The 13,830-nt window shown below is 36.8% G+C and overlaps 1 protein-coding gene across 2 annotated transcripts in view; it reads left to right on the forward strand.

The window, feature by feature from the left end:
* SLC35A3 (solute carrier family 35 member A3) overlaps positions 1–13,526 on the forward strand; it is a 51,846-nt gene extending 38,320 nt beyond the window's left edge. For both annotated transcript variants that reach the window (XM_010377224.2, XM_010377223.2), the window contains exons 6-8: positions 5,311–5,429; positions 7,424–7,557; positions 12,457–13,526. In XM_010377224.2, the coding sequence (XP_010375526.2) occupies positions 5,311–5,429; positions 7,424–7,557; positions 12,457–12,547 (344 nt within the window). In that variant the 3' untranslated portion in view covers positions 12,548–13,526. The remainder of the gene's footprint in view (positions 1–5,310; positions 5,430–7,423; positions 7,558–12,456) is intronic.
* Positions 13,527–13,830: the final 304 nt, after the last annotated feature.

Consider the following 13,830-nt stretch of genomic DNA (forward strand, 5'->3'; position numbering starts at 1 on the left):
TTAGAGCCTTAGTAACTTTATCCTTGGTTGCCACTTCTTTCCCAGAAGGTTTTGCAAATAACTTACATATTTTATTCCTGGAAAGGATGATTAAAATAATTAAGGAAGTTTGAAATGATGATTTTTTTTTGTCCCTGTTTTAAGATCTTTTTTTTTTTGAGATGGGATGTCACTCTTTTTGCCCAGGCTGGAGTGCAGTGGCACGATCTGAGCTCACTGCTCGGGTTCAAGTGATTTTCTTGCCTCCGCCTCCAGAGTAGCTGGGACTACAGGTGCCCACCACCACGCCTAGCTAATTTTTGTATTTTTAGTAGAGACGGGGTTTTACCATGTTGGCCAGGCTGGTCTTGAACTCCTGACCTCAGGTGATCCACCCAAAAGCGCTATAGTCCCAACGCGCGCTGGGACTATAGGCATGAGCCACCGTGCCTGGCCTCTGTTTTAAAATCTTATGTGCTGTTTTATTTTAAAATGTTATGTTTTAGCTCTTAAATACTGCAGCATTTTTCTAACTGAAGGTAAATAGTTTAAAAGAAAAAAAAATCTCATACTGAAGCCTTTGAACAAATATTTAAACTTCTTTTAGTATTGTAATATTTAAATCCCCCTACGAAGATTCCAGCATTTAGTATTCCTGGCATACATTCATTTTGGATGATGTCATATAGAACTGCCCATGTGAAAAGCAGCTCATCTGCAAATCAACACATTCTATTTTAAGCTTTTGTCTTTGTGACTTTGAGGTTTACCTTTGAAACCACTATTTTTTTTTTTTTTCCTGTCCATATACCATTTTATACATAAGGAAACTAAAGTGCAGAGAGGTTAAATAACTTGCCCAAGTTCACATTACTGGTAAGTAATGGACTCAGTATTTGAATCCAGGTAGTGTGGCTCTGTTGTACCATGTCTATCTTGATCAGCAGTCATACAGGCCCTTCTAGGCCCTAAATTGTCTGTACTCCTAATGGCCTATATTTTATGTCAGATCTTCCAAATTTTATTACAGTTCATCCTTCCAGCTGTTTTCAAGTAATGTAATAACAGATTGCACCTTCATTTTAATCACATAGGATTTCTTTAAGTTTCTCTGCAAAATTTGTAGAAATGTGTCAAGTTTTTTTTTTTTCCTTAAGAACATTCAAGGTAAATATTTTTAAAGCAAAATTTTATTAGCTTCTTTCATTTGTCTAGAGACGGTAAGCTCACAGGCATGAAAAGCATTAAGCAGTTTAATTCACCATTTCAGAAATAATATGTCTATAGCAGAGGGGTTAAGAATACTTAGTTTTGGCCGGGCGCGGTGGCTCAAGCCTGTAATCCCAGCACTTTGGGAGGCCGAGACGGGCGGATCACAAGGTCAGGAGATCGAGACCATCCCGGCTAACACGGTGAAACCCCGTCTCTACTAAAAAATACAAAAAACTAGCCGGGCGAGGTGGCGGGCGCCTGTAGTCCCAGCTACTCGGGAGGCTGAGGCAGGAGAATGGCGTGAACCCGGGAGGCGGAGCTTGCAGTGAGCTGAGATCCGGCCACTGCACTCCAGCCTGGGCGACAGAGCGAGACTCCGTCTCAAAAAAAAAAAAAAAAAAAAAGAATACTTAGTTTTGAAATCAGACCACTCAAATCCTGATTTCATCACTTACCACCTATGTGACCTTAGGGAAGTTACTTCTTTCTCTGCTTCACTTTCCTCATCTGCAAAGTGTTCTAAATTATACTACCTATCTCATATATTACTATGAGGATTAAATGAAATTACTACATGTGAAGTGTTTAGAATAAAGTGTCTAGGCCAGGTGCGGTGGCTCACACCTGTAATCCCAGCACTTTGGAAGGCTGAGGCTGGTGGATCACTTGAGGTCAGGAGTTCAAGACCAGCCTGGCCAACATGATGAGACCCCATTTCTACTAAAAATACAAAAATTAGCCAGGCATGGTGGCGGGCACCTGTAATCCCAGCTACTCTGGAGGCTGAGGCAGGACAATCGCTTGAACCTGGGAGGCGGAGGTTGCAGTGAGCCGAGAACAAAGTGTCTTACATATAGTGAGCACTAATAAATGTCAACTATTTATATAAAATACAATATCAGAGAAAAAGAAATAATCAAGGTTTGTGTGATTTGCCTAAACTTTTCTTGAATTGTAAGATAAAAATGGAAGACATATCAGAATTCATGGTTCTAATGTGCTTCATGGATTTCTTATTATTTGGTGACCTCATAAGCTCTAATGCTCATAGAAAAAAAATGGGAACAGACTTAATGTTTTTGAAAAGATACTTAAATAATTGCTTATCACAATTCATAATTATAAGAACAAATTAAAACAATGTAATAGCATTTTTCAAACATCAAATTGTCAAAGATTAACATGATAAGATCCAATTTTAGCTAGGCAATAGAGAAGCAGGAACTCTATTACCTATTGTTCCTAGGAGTATAGATTGATATAACCATGTTGGATTTCAATTTGGGAATCTTTGGTATATTTGCTAAAATTTTAAATATGTGTAGGCTGTAATGTAAGAATTCCAAGTCTGGATAAGGATCTATCCTATAAGAGCACAAAGATAGTAGTGTGAGCACCAGTAGTGTGAACTTGGGCAAGTTATGTAACCTCTCTGTGCTTCAGTTTCTTCATCTATAAAATAGACATCTACCTCATAGTGTTGTATGTCAGTTAACATACAGGAAGCACTTAGAATAATTCCTGTTACATGCTGATACATACATATTTGCTTTTATAATCCATACAAAGGAATATTATGCAACTGTTAGAATGCAGTAGACCTGTTCATGCTGACATGTATGACATGTATGTATCCTTCTATAATGTATACTTTTTTGGTAATTACGAAGTCTTTCTTTCATAAATTAAAAAACTTTACTGGATGTGGTGGCTTGTGCTTCTAATCCCAGATACTTGGGAGGCTGAGATGGGAGGATTGCTTGAGAACCAGGAGTTTGAGATCTGAGCAACATAGTGAGACCCTGTTTCTTTTTTTTTTTTTTTTTTTTTTTTGAGACGGAGTCTCACTCTGTCGCCGGGGCTGGAGTGCAGTGGCCGGATCTCAGCTCACTGCAAGCTCCGCCTCCCGGGTTCACGCCATTCTCCTGCCTCAGCCTCCCGAGTAGCTGGGACTACAGGCGCCCGCCACCTCGCCCGGCTAGTTTTTTGTATTTTTTAGTAGAGACGGGGTTTCACCGTGTTAGCCGGGATGGTCTCGATCTCCTGACCTTGTGATCCGCCCGTCTCGGCCTCCCAAAGTGCTGGGATTACAGGCTTGAGCCACCGCGCCCGGCCCCCTGTTTCTTAAAAAATATATATATGTGTAAGGCTGGATGCGGTGGCTCACGCCTGTAATCCCAGCACTTTGAGAGGCTGAGGCAGGTGGATTGTTTGAGCTTAGGAATTAGAGACCAGCCTGAGCAACACTACAAAACTTTGTACAGAAAACAATAACAACAAAAAAAAACAAAAATTAGCCAGGTGTGGTAGCGTGTGCCCGTGGTCCAAACTACTTGGGAGGCTGAGGTGGGAGGATCGCGTGAGTCCAAGAAGTCGAGGCTGCAGTGAGTTGTGATTGTGCCTCTGCACTCCAGCCTGCTGAGTGACAGAGTGAAATCCTGTCTCAAAATATACATATTTTGTATATATATATATATGTTATATATAAAACTCTTCTGATGGTGTTTTATATGTGTGTGTGTGTGTGTGTATATACACACGTACATATTTTATATATAATACCATCATGTAAAATACCATCAGATATGCTTTGGAAATTATATGCCAGCATTAATTTCATGTTTGAAATTAGACATTAAAAGGATAGAGCTGACTTAAATGGAATTTTAGAGCATTTCACATCCTTTTCACTTCCTTTCTATTGTGGAATACTTTGATTAGTTATGACTTCATTTTTAAAAATTGCTTTACCCTTGCACTCTTTAACTGCATATATTTCAAAGGCTACCCATAAAAAGCGGTCCCTGTCAGCATGAATTTCTTTATTTATAGCCTAGCAGTGCTTCCGGGAGTCTCTTATTCCAATAGTCATGTGATAGACTATGTATTTGAGGTGAGATTCAACATGAACAAGACAGTTTCTGCTCTTACCAAGTTGACTTTCTCTAGCAGTGAAGCTTCAGTAACACAGAATCTAATGTTTTCTATGACTGTTTCTTAGCTGTGATTTTTTGGATATTAGTTATTAGTTATACTTTCAAAACAAAATTTTATTTACTTTCTAGAGACAGTCTCGCTGTTTTGCTCAGACTGGAATGCAGTGGTAGAATCATAGCTCACTGTAACATCAAACTTCTGGGCTCAAGTGATCGTTCCACCTCAGCCACCTGAGTAGCCAGGACTACAGGCGTGCACCACCACACCTAGCTAATTTTAAAATTTTTTTGTAGAGATAGAGTTTTGCTTCGTTGCCTGGGCGGGTCTTAAACTCCTGGGCTCAAATGATTCTCCTGCTTTGCCCTCTCAAAGTGCTGGGATTTCAGGCATGAGCCACTGTGCCCACTCTCGAAACTTCTTAATAAGGAAAAATGCTGTACTCCCTGCCTGAGCTTTTATATATGTATGTACCAATGTGAATATATGAAAATCTAGATCTAGCAAGAGGAAGGTGGAAGAACAATGACATATTCCAAATGTGAGCAATTTGCACATATTTGAATGGGCTAGCCATGTAATCATCTAATTTGTGCATTGTATTATTTTAGTGCTCCAAAGTTGATAATGTCTGTTATTTTTTATATTCTGTCTTTGTCTTTTTACATTTGTATGTCTTTGTCTTATAGTCATAAACTAAGTATACTTTTGTTAAGTATACAAAACCAAGTAAAAATTTTAAAAAATAGTCTAATTTTGGCTGGGCGTGTGGCTCACACCTGTAATCCTAGCACTCTGTGAGGCCAAGGCAGGTGGATCACGAGGTCAGGAGATCGAGACCATCCTGGCTAACACAGTGAAACCCTGTCTCTATTAAAAATACAAAAAATTAGCCAGGCGTGGTGGCAAGCACCTGTAGTCCCAGCTATTCAGGAGGCTGAGGCAGGAGAATTGCTTGAACCTGGGAGGCAGAGGTTGCAGTGAGCCAAGATCACACCACTCCACTCCAGCCTGGAACAGAGCAAGACTCCGTCTCAAAAAAAAAAAAAAAAAAAAAAAAAGAAAGTAATCTAATTTTATCAAAAAGAAAAAGTTAAGTATAAAATTATTTGAAATGTCAGTGGAAAAAATATTTCTCTTCAGACAAACTAAATGATATATCATGTAGACTTTACTTTTTTTTAGGTTTCTTTGGAAGTATATTTGGATTAATGGGTGTATACATTTATGATGGAGAACTGGTATCAAAGAATGGATTTTTTCAGGGATATAACCGACTGACCTGGATAGTAGTTGTTCTTCAGGTAAAGCATTTAAAGTCTTAGATTTAATGTTAATAAACTCTATTTTAATATAGAGAATCAAAGTAGCTCCTGATATGCTGATGTGAGGGGAAAAGGTCACTACTGTTAGTGCTCTCGTATCTAGTTTCTTCAAGGAAGTTAGAATAGAAGTGATCTTAATGCTGTAATGGAATCTTATTTTGAAAAGGGATCTTTAATGAACTTTGTGGTATTTAAATGTAACATAATGAAAATATGGGTTTAAGAATAAAAGAGTTGAAGCTTAAGGCAAATATAACTTTGGATTTTTCTATAAGTCTTATCATTGTACAGGGAGTTTGGGTCAGCCATTAAGACCCAAGAAGCAGATCTGGATGTTTAATTGTGACAATTCATAGCCTCATATTGTAGTTACATATTGGAAAACGTCTGTCAAATTCAGTTTATATATAGCTTGGAATTGTTCAAGGGTTGAGTAATTAATTACATCTTTAAAAAATACATATGGAGAATTCTAGAGGATATAAAAATGAAGACACAAGTCACTATCCTTAGAGCCTCCTATTCTTCTAGAGATATTTGAAGCCTAAGAAGCAAGGCTCCAGAAAGGAAGGTGAAGGTGGCAAAGGATAGTTGTGTTTTAAAAGCAGGTAGGATACTTCTATTTTTATTTATTTATTTATTTATTTATTTATTTATTTATTTATTTATTTATTTATTTTTGAGATGGAGTCTAGCTCTGTCACCAGGCTGGAGTGCAGTGGCACGATCTTGTGTCACTGCAACCTCCTTTTCCCAGGTTCAAGTGATTCTCCTGCCTCAGCCTCCTGAGTAGCTGGGATTACAGGCATGTGCCACCACGCCCAGTTAATTTTTGTATTTTTAGTAGAGGCGGGGTTTCGCCATATTAGCCAGGATGATCTCGATCTCCTGACCTCGTGATCCACCCACCTTGACCTCCCAAAGTGCTGGGATTACAGGCGTGAGCCACCGCGCCCGGCCGGATACTTCTATTTTTGAGATAGCAGAAAAGGAGACAAGGATAAGTGAAAATTTGAAAAAAATAACTAAAAGAAAATTTGAAGCGGAGATAGGGTGAGTCAAGAGAGTTTATGTATGATGTATGTTATTCCAGCAAAGAGAAGAAGCCCCCTTCCCTTAAAAAGGGGCTGAAGATATGAGAAAAATAAAAAATGTTTGGTATAACTGGTATGAAGGATTCAATAGGGAGTAAACAGATGAATGACAACATTGCCAAGAAATATTGGGACTGAAACATTAATTTGTAGTAAGCTCAACTGGCATAATTTATGACTTTCTCTAAATAAAGCTTCCATCATAGAAGAGGTGTTTTGAAAGTTGTTACAGTAGGTAACCCAGATTTGGAAAATGATAAGTAGTCTTTGGCAGAAAGCAGAACTGTGTAGTATAGTAAAACCTCATTATTAAAGTAGCCACAATTGGGAATTTGAGAGGGATTAGGTAGAAAGTTCTTTCTACAGTCTTAAAGAAAAAGCACAATTAAAATTGTGCCTTAGAAAACTTCATCTGAGAGTAATAAGAGGTGGAATTGAAAGGGGAGAAACTATAGGAAAAAAGCCCAATTAAGAGGCTATTGAAAGGCTATAAAATGACTCTGATTACTAATTTTACTCAAAAGTAAAAATATGTCACTATTCAAAGTGACCAGTCCTCTCATGTTTGTCCAAACAAGTGATGTTTAATTACTAAATTGGATAATGATAGACATTTTATTTGTAATATGGTCAAACTTCATTATAACAAACTGCAGATTATCCTGGTAGTTACTTTTATTAAATGCCTTTTGAAAGAAGAGGGCTATTGAACAAAGCCTGTAAGTCTATTTGTTGTGAGAGATGTTTAAAATAAATCCCTTACTATAATGGGATTGAGTTTATAGGACAAAAGCTTAAAGCTTTATTAAATAATGAAATTGTTTTGAAATGCAGTTTTATATGTGTGTTTTAAAAAATATTTTTTTAAAACTTCTGCAGGCACTTGGAGGCCTTGTAATAGCTGCTGTTATTAAGTATGCAGATAATATTTTAAAAGGATTTGCAACTTCTTTATCGATAATATTATCAACATTGATCTCCTATTTTTGGCTTCAAGATTTTGTGCCAACCAGGTAAAATATTCTTTTCTATTTTTTTAATCCCCAAAAGTATATAGAAAAATTAGAATTCTCCGTAAGGTGATCTGATAAATTTGAAGAAGCATTGAAATATAATTTTAAAAATTTATTTAACTATGTTTTAAAAATATTTCAAATTAAAGTCATGAAAGAAAGTCTTCTTCTGAAAAGTTTTTTATGCAAATTTGACTGGCCAGAATTTTCCCAATAAATAGATGTGAATATTTTCCCTGCAAAGTAAAAAAAAGTGATATAAAAAAGTTAATAAGTCATATAAAGTCATAAAAATACGTCATGTAATGACATTTTTAAAATACGGAATTTACATGACTTCCTTGAAGAAGATAGTTTATATAGAGAATGTGGCTCATGAGGAAACTCAATTAGGTGGTAGCAGGAAGATCAAACTGGAAAGGAATTGCAGGAGGAGTTATAAGTGAGGAAGAAGACCCAGGACTCTGTAGTTTTATGGATGCTAAGGGAGGAGATAGCATCAGGAAAAATTGAGTGTAATGAATATCCATTACAGACATCATTGAAAATTCTAGTATTTTGTTTAATTTATAATCCCAGACTAGTGGGATTATATTTTAATTGTTTCCAGGACACCACTCTTGGTTTTCCTCCAACTTTACTCTTCTCCTGATTTTCTCAACCTCTAAACTTTGGAATCTCCCAAGGATCTTTTATTTATTTATTACTTTATTATTTATATGTTTATATTTTTGAGACAGGATCTCAGTTTGTCACCCAGGTTGCAGTGTAGTGGCATGGTCGTAGCTCAATGCAGCTTCAAACTCCTGGGCTCAAGCAATCCTCCTGCTTCAGCCTCCCGGGTAGCTGGGACTACAGATGTGCTTTGTTGCCCAGGCTGATCTTGAACTTCTTACCTTAAGCAATCTTCCCACCTCTGCCTCTCAGAGTGCTGGGATTATAGTCATATGCCACTGCGCCGAACTCATTTGTGTTTTTGAGAATGAAATTGGATTATGGATGGAATTTGGCACTATAAAAATATAATATCCTTTTTATACTTTTATATTGAACATTGACGGTTTTAGTTCTTTTCTCGCAATCTAGACAATAGGTCTGGAACATACATGTTGAGATTTGTAGTTCTTATGAGATAAAAATTTAAAAGCATTTCTATTTTCAGCTTGGTATGGAAATGAATCACTTAGCTAGTGAGACTTAGACTAACAATGAACACTTATATCTTAATTTTGTAATCTTAATCGTATTCCCTGTTCATAAGATGAGGAAATCATGTGCTTTAATGTACTTTGAGAATGTTTGCACCTTGCAGATTTTTAGATTTTACTTTAAAAATCATACCTTTTTTTTTTTTTTTTAAATGAACCTTGGCCGGGCGCGGTGGCTCAAGCCTGTAATCCCAGCACTTTGGGAGGCCGAGACGGGCGGATCACGGGCGGATCGCGAGGTCAGGAGATCGAGACCATCCTGGCTAACACGGTGAAACCCCGTCTCTACTAAAAAATACAAAAAACTAGCCGGGCGAGGTGGCGGGCGCCTGTGGTCCCAGCTGCTCGGGAGGCTGAGGCAGGAGAATGGCGTAAACCCGGGAGGCGGAGCTTGCAGTGAGCTGAGATCCGGCCACTGCACTCCAGCCTGGGCGACAGAGCGAGACTCCGTCTCAAAACAAAAAACAAAAAACAAAAACAAAAAAAAATGAACCTTATGTAAGGCTGAGGTAATTAAATCTTTGAATTATGCAGAGAATAAACAAATAAATGAACAAGTAAGCCAACAGAGGGACAAAGGAGTAGTAGTTTGGCAATGAGATATATGCCTGCCTGTAAATTCATGTTTCTGAGGAAGTATATAAGGTTTGTTGGGTTGAAGATAGAAAGAGAAAAGACAATGATACTGCCATTATTGAATGAACGAACGAACGAACGAACGAATGAATGAATGAATATTTTGAGAATATGCTCAGGACACTCAGCCAGATGGAGAAGATGGATTCTTTTTCCTAAAATAGGTAACTAAGCCCTCTGTCTTTATGCATCTTACCTTTGTGGATAATACATTTTCAGTAATGAATCTAGTGACATTTTCTCAATCTTCATTCAATTCTATCCTAAATGTAATAATATATTTGCCTTTAGCCTCATTCCACCTCCTGAAACTGGGTTTTTTGTTTGTTTGGCTTCTCTGAAATGGTATGCCTATACTTGCCTTTCTGATTGTCCCTTTGGTAGCTTGTCAATCCTTGCTCACTCTCTCGGCCATCTCATCCACTGCCATGTCATATCTGTCTTCTCTAGGAAGATAAGTTCAAATTTCACCTAAACTCTAGATCCCTTTATTCTATTGACTGTTAGACATCTCCGTTGATACAATATCACTATTACCCACTTTCCTAAATTATTTTTCTTGTGCTTGTTATTTTGCTTATTAATGTTACCATTCTTCCATTTAGGGTTGCTTATTCTTTCATCAAAAGTTTATTAAGTGTCTACTATGTGCCCGCTGGCCACCTTGCTAGCTCCTGGAAAAGGAGTGCATGAATGAGACACAATTTCTTGTCTTCAAGGTCATCAAGGTTTGGTGACCATCAAGTGATTGCAAAGACAGATGTGAATAAATAAATTATAACAGTATGATCAATGCAACAATGGAAGTATACATATAATAATTCTGTTAGAGGGGGCTCAGATCCTTGAAGTAATCATTACATTCTGATAGTTTTTTCCTAATATATATATTTTTTTCTGGGACAATTTTCTCTCTCAGAACCATCTAAAAATTGCTGGCTTGAGAAACAGGTGTTTCCTGACATTATTAGGTATTCAAGTAGATCCTGCTAAAGATACTATAGAAAGGATTTCTGCAGTGGATACAAAGGTAGACCATAGAATCTTTCAGTTGAGCATGAACTTTCAGTCCATGCCATTCCAAAGTTCCAGAAAGCTAAGAATAGTTCATAATGACTAATGAAGACAGTGTCTAGTAATTAATAATTACCAAATATTAATGTGGTAGCAGTTTCTTCAAGATACATTATAGGATGTTTTATGTTATCCTAATAACGTTGTATGTATAACTGCATTCAAGTCTTTTGAAGAGTTAACCATTTGCATCAAGTCAAATCTAGTTATTAATCATAACAGATAATTACTGAGCTCCCTGTATATGCTAGGCACTGTGGGTACCACAGTGAATGAAGAGCACGTGGTTGAGCAGGGGAGTGGACTTATGCATCATTTAATGGCAGTGTGGTAAGTGTTGTGCTAGGGGAGTTTTGCCTAGGGGAGTGAGTCTTGGAGACATTAGACCTGAATTATGAATAAGGGTTTTCTAAGAAGCAAGGAAACTGTGGACAGAAGGAATAGTATCTCTAAAGACACTGTCAAGAAGGTGTAGGTTGTGTTCACTGAGTGGAGTGGCTGAATTATAGATTGGGTGGCATGAAGTGGGGAGGATGAGTTTGGAGGGACCATATTATGAAGGGCCTTTTAATAATGATTAGTAATTATTTTTCATTTACAGACAATTAAAAACAGGAGCATAGCTTTGGACTATTAGTAGAAACTTTAAATCCAAAACTAGCTTATGTCTCTATAATAGCATTTTTAAAAATGTACACATTAAAAGTTAAGATTGCACTTTGGGAGGCTGAGGCAAGCAGATCACTTGAGGTCAAGAGTTCGAGACCAGCCTGGCCAACATGGTGAAACCCTGTCTCTACTAAAAATACAAAAAATTAGTGGAGGGTGATGGTGCACACTGGTAATCCCAGCTACATGGGAGGCTGAGGCAGGAGAATTGCTTGAACCTGGGAGGCGGAGGTTGCAGTGAGCCGAGATCACACCACCGCACTCTAGCCTGGGTGACAGAGGAGACTCCGTCTCAAAAAAATAAATAAAAGTTAAGATTCAGGCCGGTCACAGTGGCTCATGCTTGTAATCACAGCATGTTGGGAGTCTGAGGCAGATCACTTGAGCCCAGGAGTTCAAGATCAGCTTGGGCAACAAAGTGAAACCTCGGCTCTACAAAAAATAGAAAAGTTAGCCAGGTGTGGTGGTTTGCACCTGTAGTCCCAGCTACTTAGGAGACTGAGCTGGGAGGATTGCTTGAACCCTGGAGGTTGAGGCTGCAGTGAGCCATGATGACAGCACTGCACTCCAGAGCCTGAGCAACAGAGTGAGACCCTGTCTTTAAAAAAAAAAAAAAAAGTTAATATTTGTAGTCTAGTTCACATATCCAGTCTTCATTTCCAATGTATCGTAAGGTAGACTGTATCTATAGATACATAGGATAAAGAGGAAACCAAGAACTCCCTGCATTTAATGTAATTTCCTTTTGTAAAGCATCCTATAAAAAGTGGTCCTGAGTTTTGAGTATTACTATCTTGGATTTTAAACTAAACTTTACCTTGGTTTAACATGACAGAATAAAATTTTCCTTTCATATGTTCAACTGAAGAATTAAGACCTTTTGTTATTGAATGTATTGCATACAAAATCCCTATTAAGGTGAAATACAGAAGTTAAAATATCTTTGTTTTAGAAGACAGTATAGTGCAGTGGACGAGAGTACAGGCTGTAGAGTTAGACATACCTGCGTTTGAATCCTCTTGAAGTTATGGGGCTTTAGATAAGTTCTTTAAATTCTTTAAAACTGTTTCCTCATGTGTAAAAAGTGAATATTAGTACATCTTCATAGAGTTGCTGTGAGAACTCAATGAAATAATGCATATAAAGCACTTAGCCAGATACCTGGAATGTAGTAGGTACTCAAGATTTGTTAGCTGTGTTACTGGAACATTTTTCCCCAAATTATAATTGTTTTTATAGTAAAGAAATAGAAGGAACTTATTCTGCTTTTAATCTGATTTTCTCTTTTTTATTTTGTCTTCGTCTTATTCAGTGTCTTTTTCCTTGGAGCCATCCTTGTAATAACAGCTACTTTTTTATATGGTTATGATCCCAAACCTGCAGGAAATCCCACTAAAGCATAGTTGTATACTATCTTTAACTGGTTTTTCACGATGGTGCACTAGGAATCTCGACATTAATCTTGCACAGAGGACTTCTACAGAGTCTGTGAAGATATCATCATGCTGAATCTGATCATACTGTTTTTTTAAAAGTTTAAGGATAAAATATGTGTATATGTAACAAAACACATTGCATCTAGAAATCAAAACTTGAAAGTATTTCTAGGGATTAGAATTAGAAGGAATATTAGAGAAAACTTGAAATCTGAGTTTAAAAAGATTTTACCTTTTTGATTGCTGCAGAAATGTCCTATGCACTCTTTGCAAGAGCACACAACAAATGTCAGATACCAATTTTTGCAAATTAGATTTAATGTTATTAAATGTTTTTATCTTACTCTTTCTGTACAGATATATCAAATCACATGAAATATTTAAAGTTTGAAAACTATAATTACCTATAAAGCTGTGAAAAAATAGAAGTATAATTTGAAAAAACATTTCACTTATCAGAGATTTTTATATTTATGCAAAAGATTACTAAATGAAGGATGGCTAAATGTTTTTTGTTCAATTACATAAAAATTAATAAAGTAATATTCTGGGTCTGATTTGTCAGAGAATAAATGTCATATCTAAATTTAATGTAGAGATACATACTATTTCTCCATATGAATTTTAAGATATTTTATTGCTTCAAGACTGCTGAAAGCAATCCAGTTGCTCCTGTGCTAGCCAGAGAATTTTATAGTAATGGGAGGTTAGCCCCTAATCTTTTCATTGCATTTTATTTCTGTAAATCAGATTAAATCCTTAATATTATTTTAAATTAAAATTTGTAATTGCCATTAAATTTTCAAAATGTAATTTAAAAGGATTAAATACTCCTTTAATAATTTGAAATAATTATTCTATCATATCTACATTTGGAGAGTTTTGAATTATCAAGCATATACTGTATATAGTTAGAAAGTTATTAAATGAACATTTTACTCATTGATCTGTAAAAACTTCTTTACAACTGTTGACAAAAAGAACATTCAAACAAATAATAGTACAGATGTCAGTGACTGAGACCAAAATGACCTTTCTTGGAGACATTCCAGATTGCCATATTACATTATTTTAAACAGCGCTATAACTTTAAATCCAAAGCTGCTCGGAAGAATTTTTTAGGTCTCTCATAAGCCTGTTCTTCCCTGATCACACGAGTGGGAGAGGTAACCAAATTTTGAATTCCCTTTCTGTGTTCCCACAAGAGCTGCTGAGAAGGCCGGGTGCAGTGGCTCACGCCTGTAATCCCA

The sequence above is a fragment of the Rhinopithecus roxellana genome, chromosome 8 (genome assembly GCF_007565055.1).
Source record: "Rhinopithecus roxellana isolate Shanxi Qingling chromosome 8, ASM756505v1, whole genome shotgun sequence".
Taxonomy (NCBI): Eukaryota; Metazoa; Chordata; class Mammalia; order Primates; family Cercopithecidae; genus Rhinopithecus; species Rhinopithecus roxellana.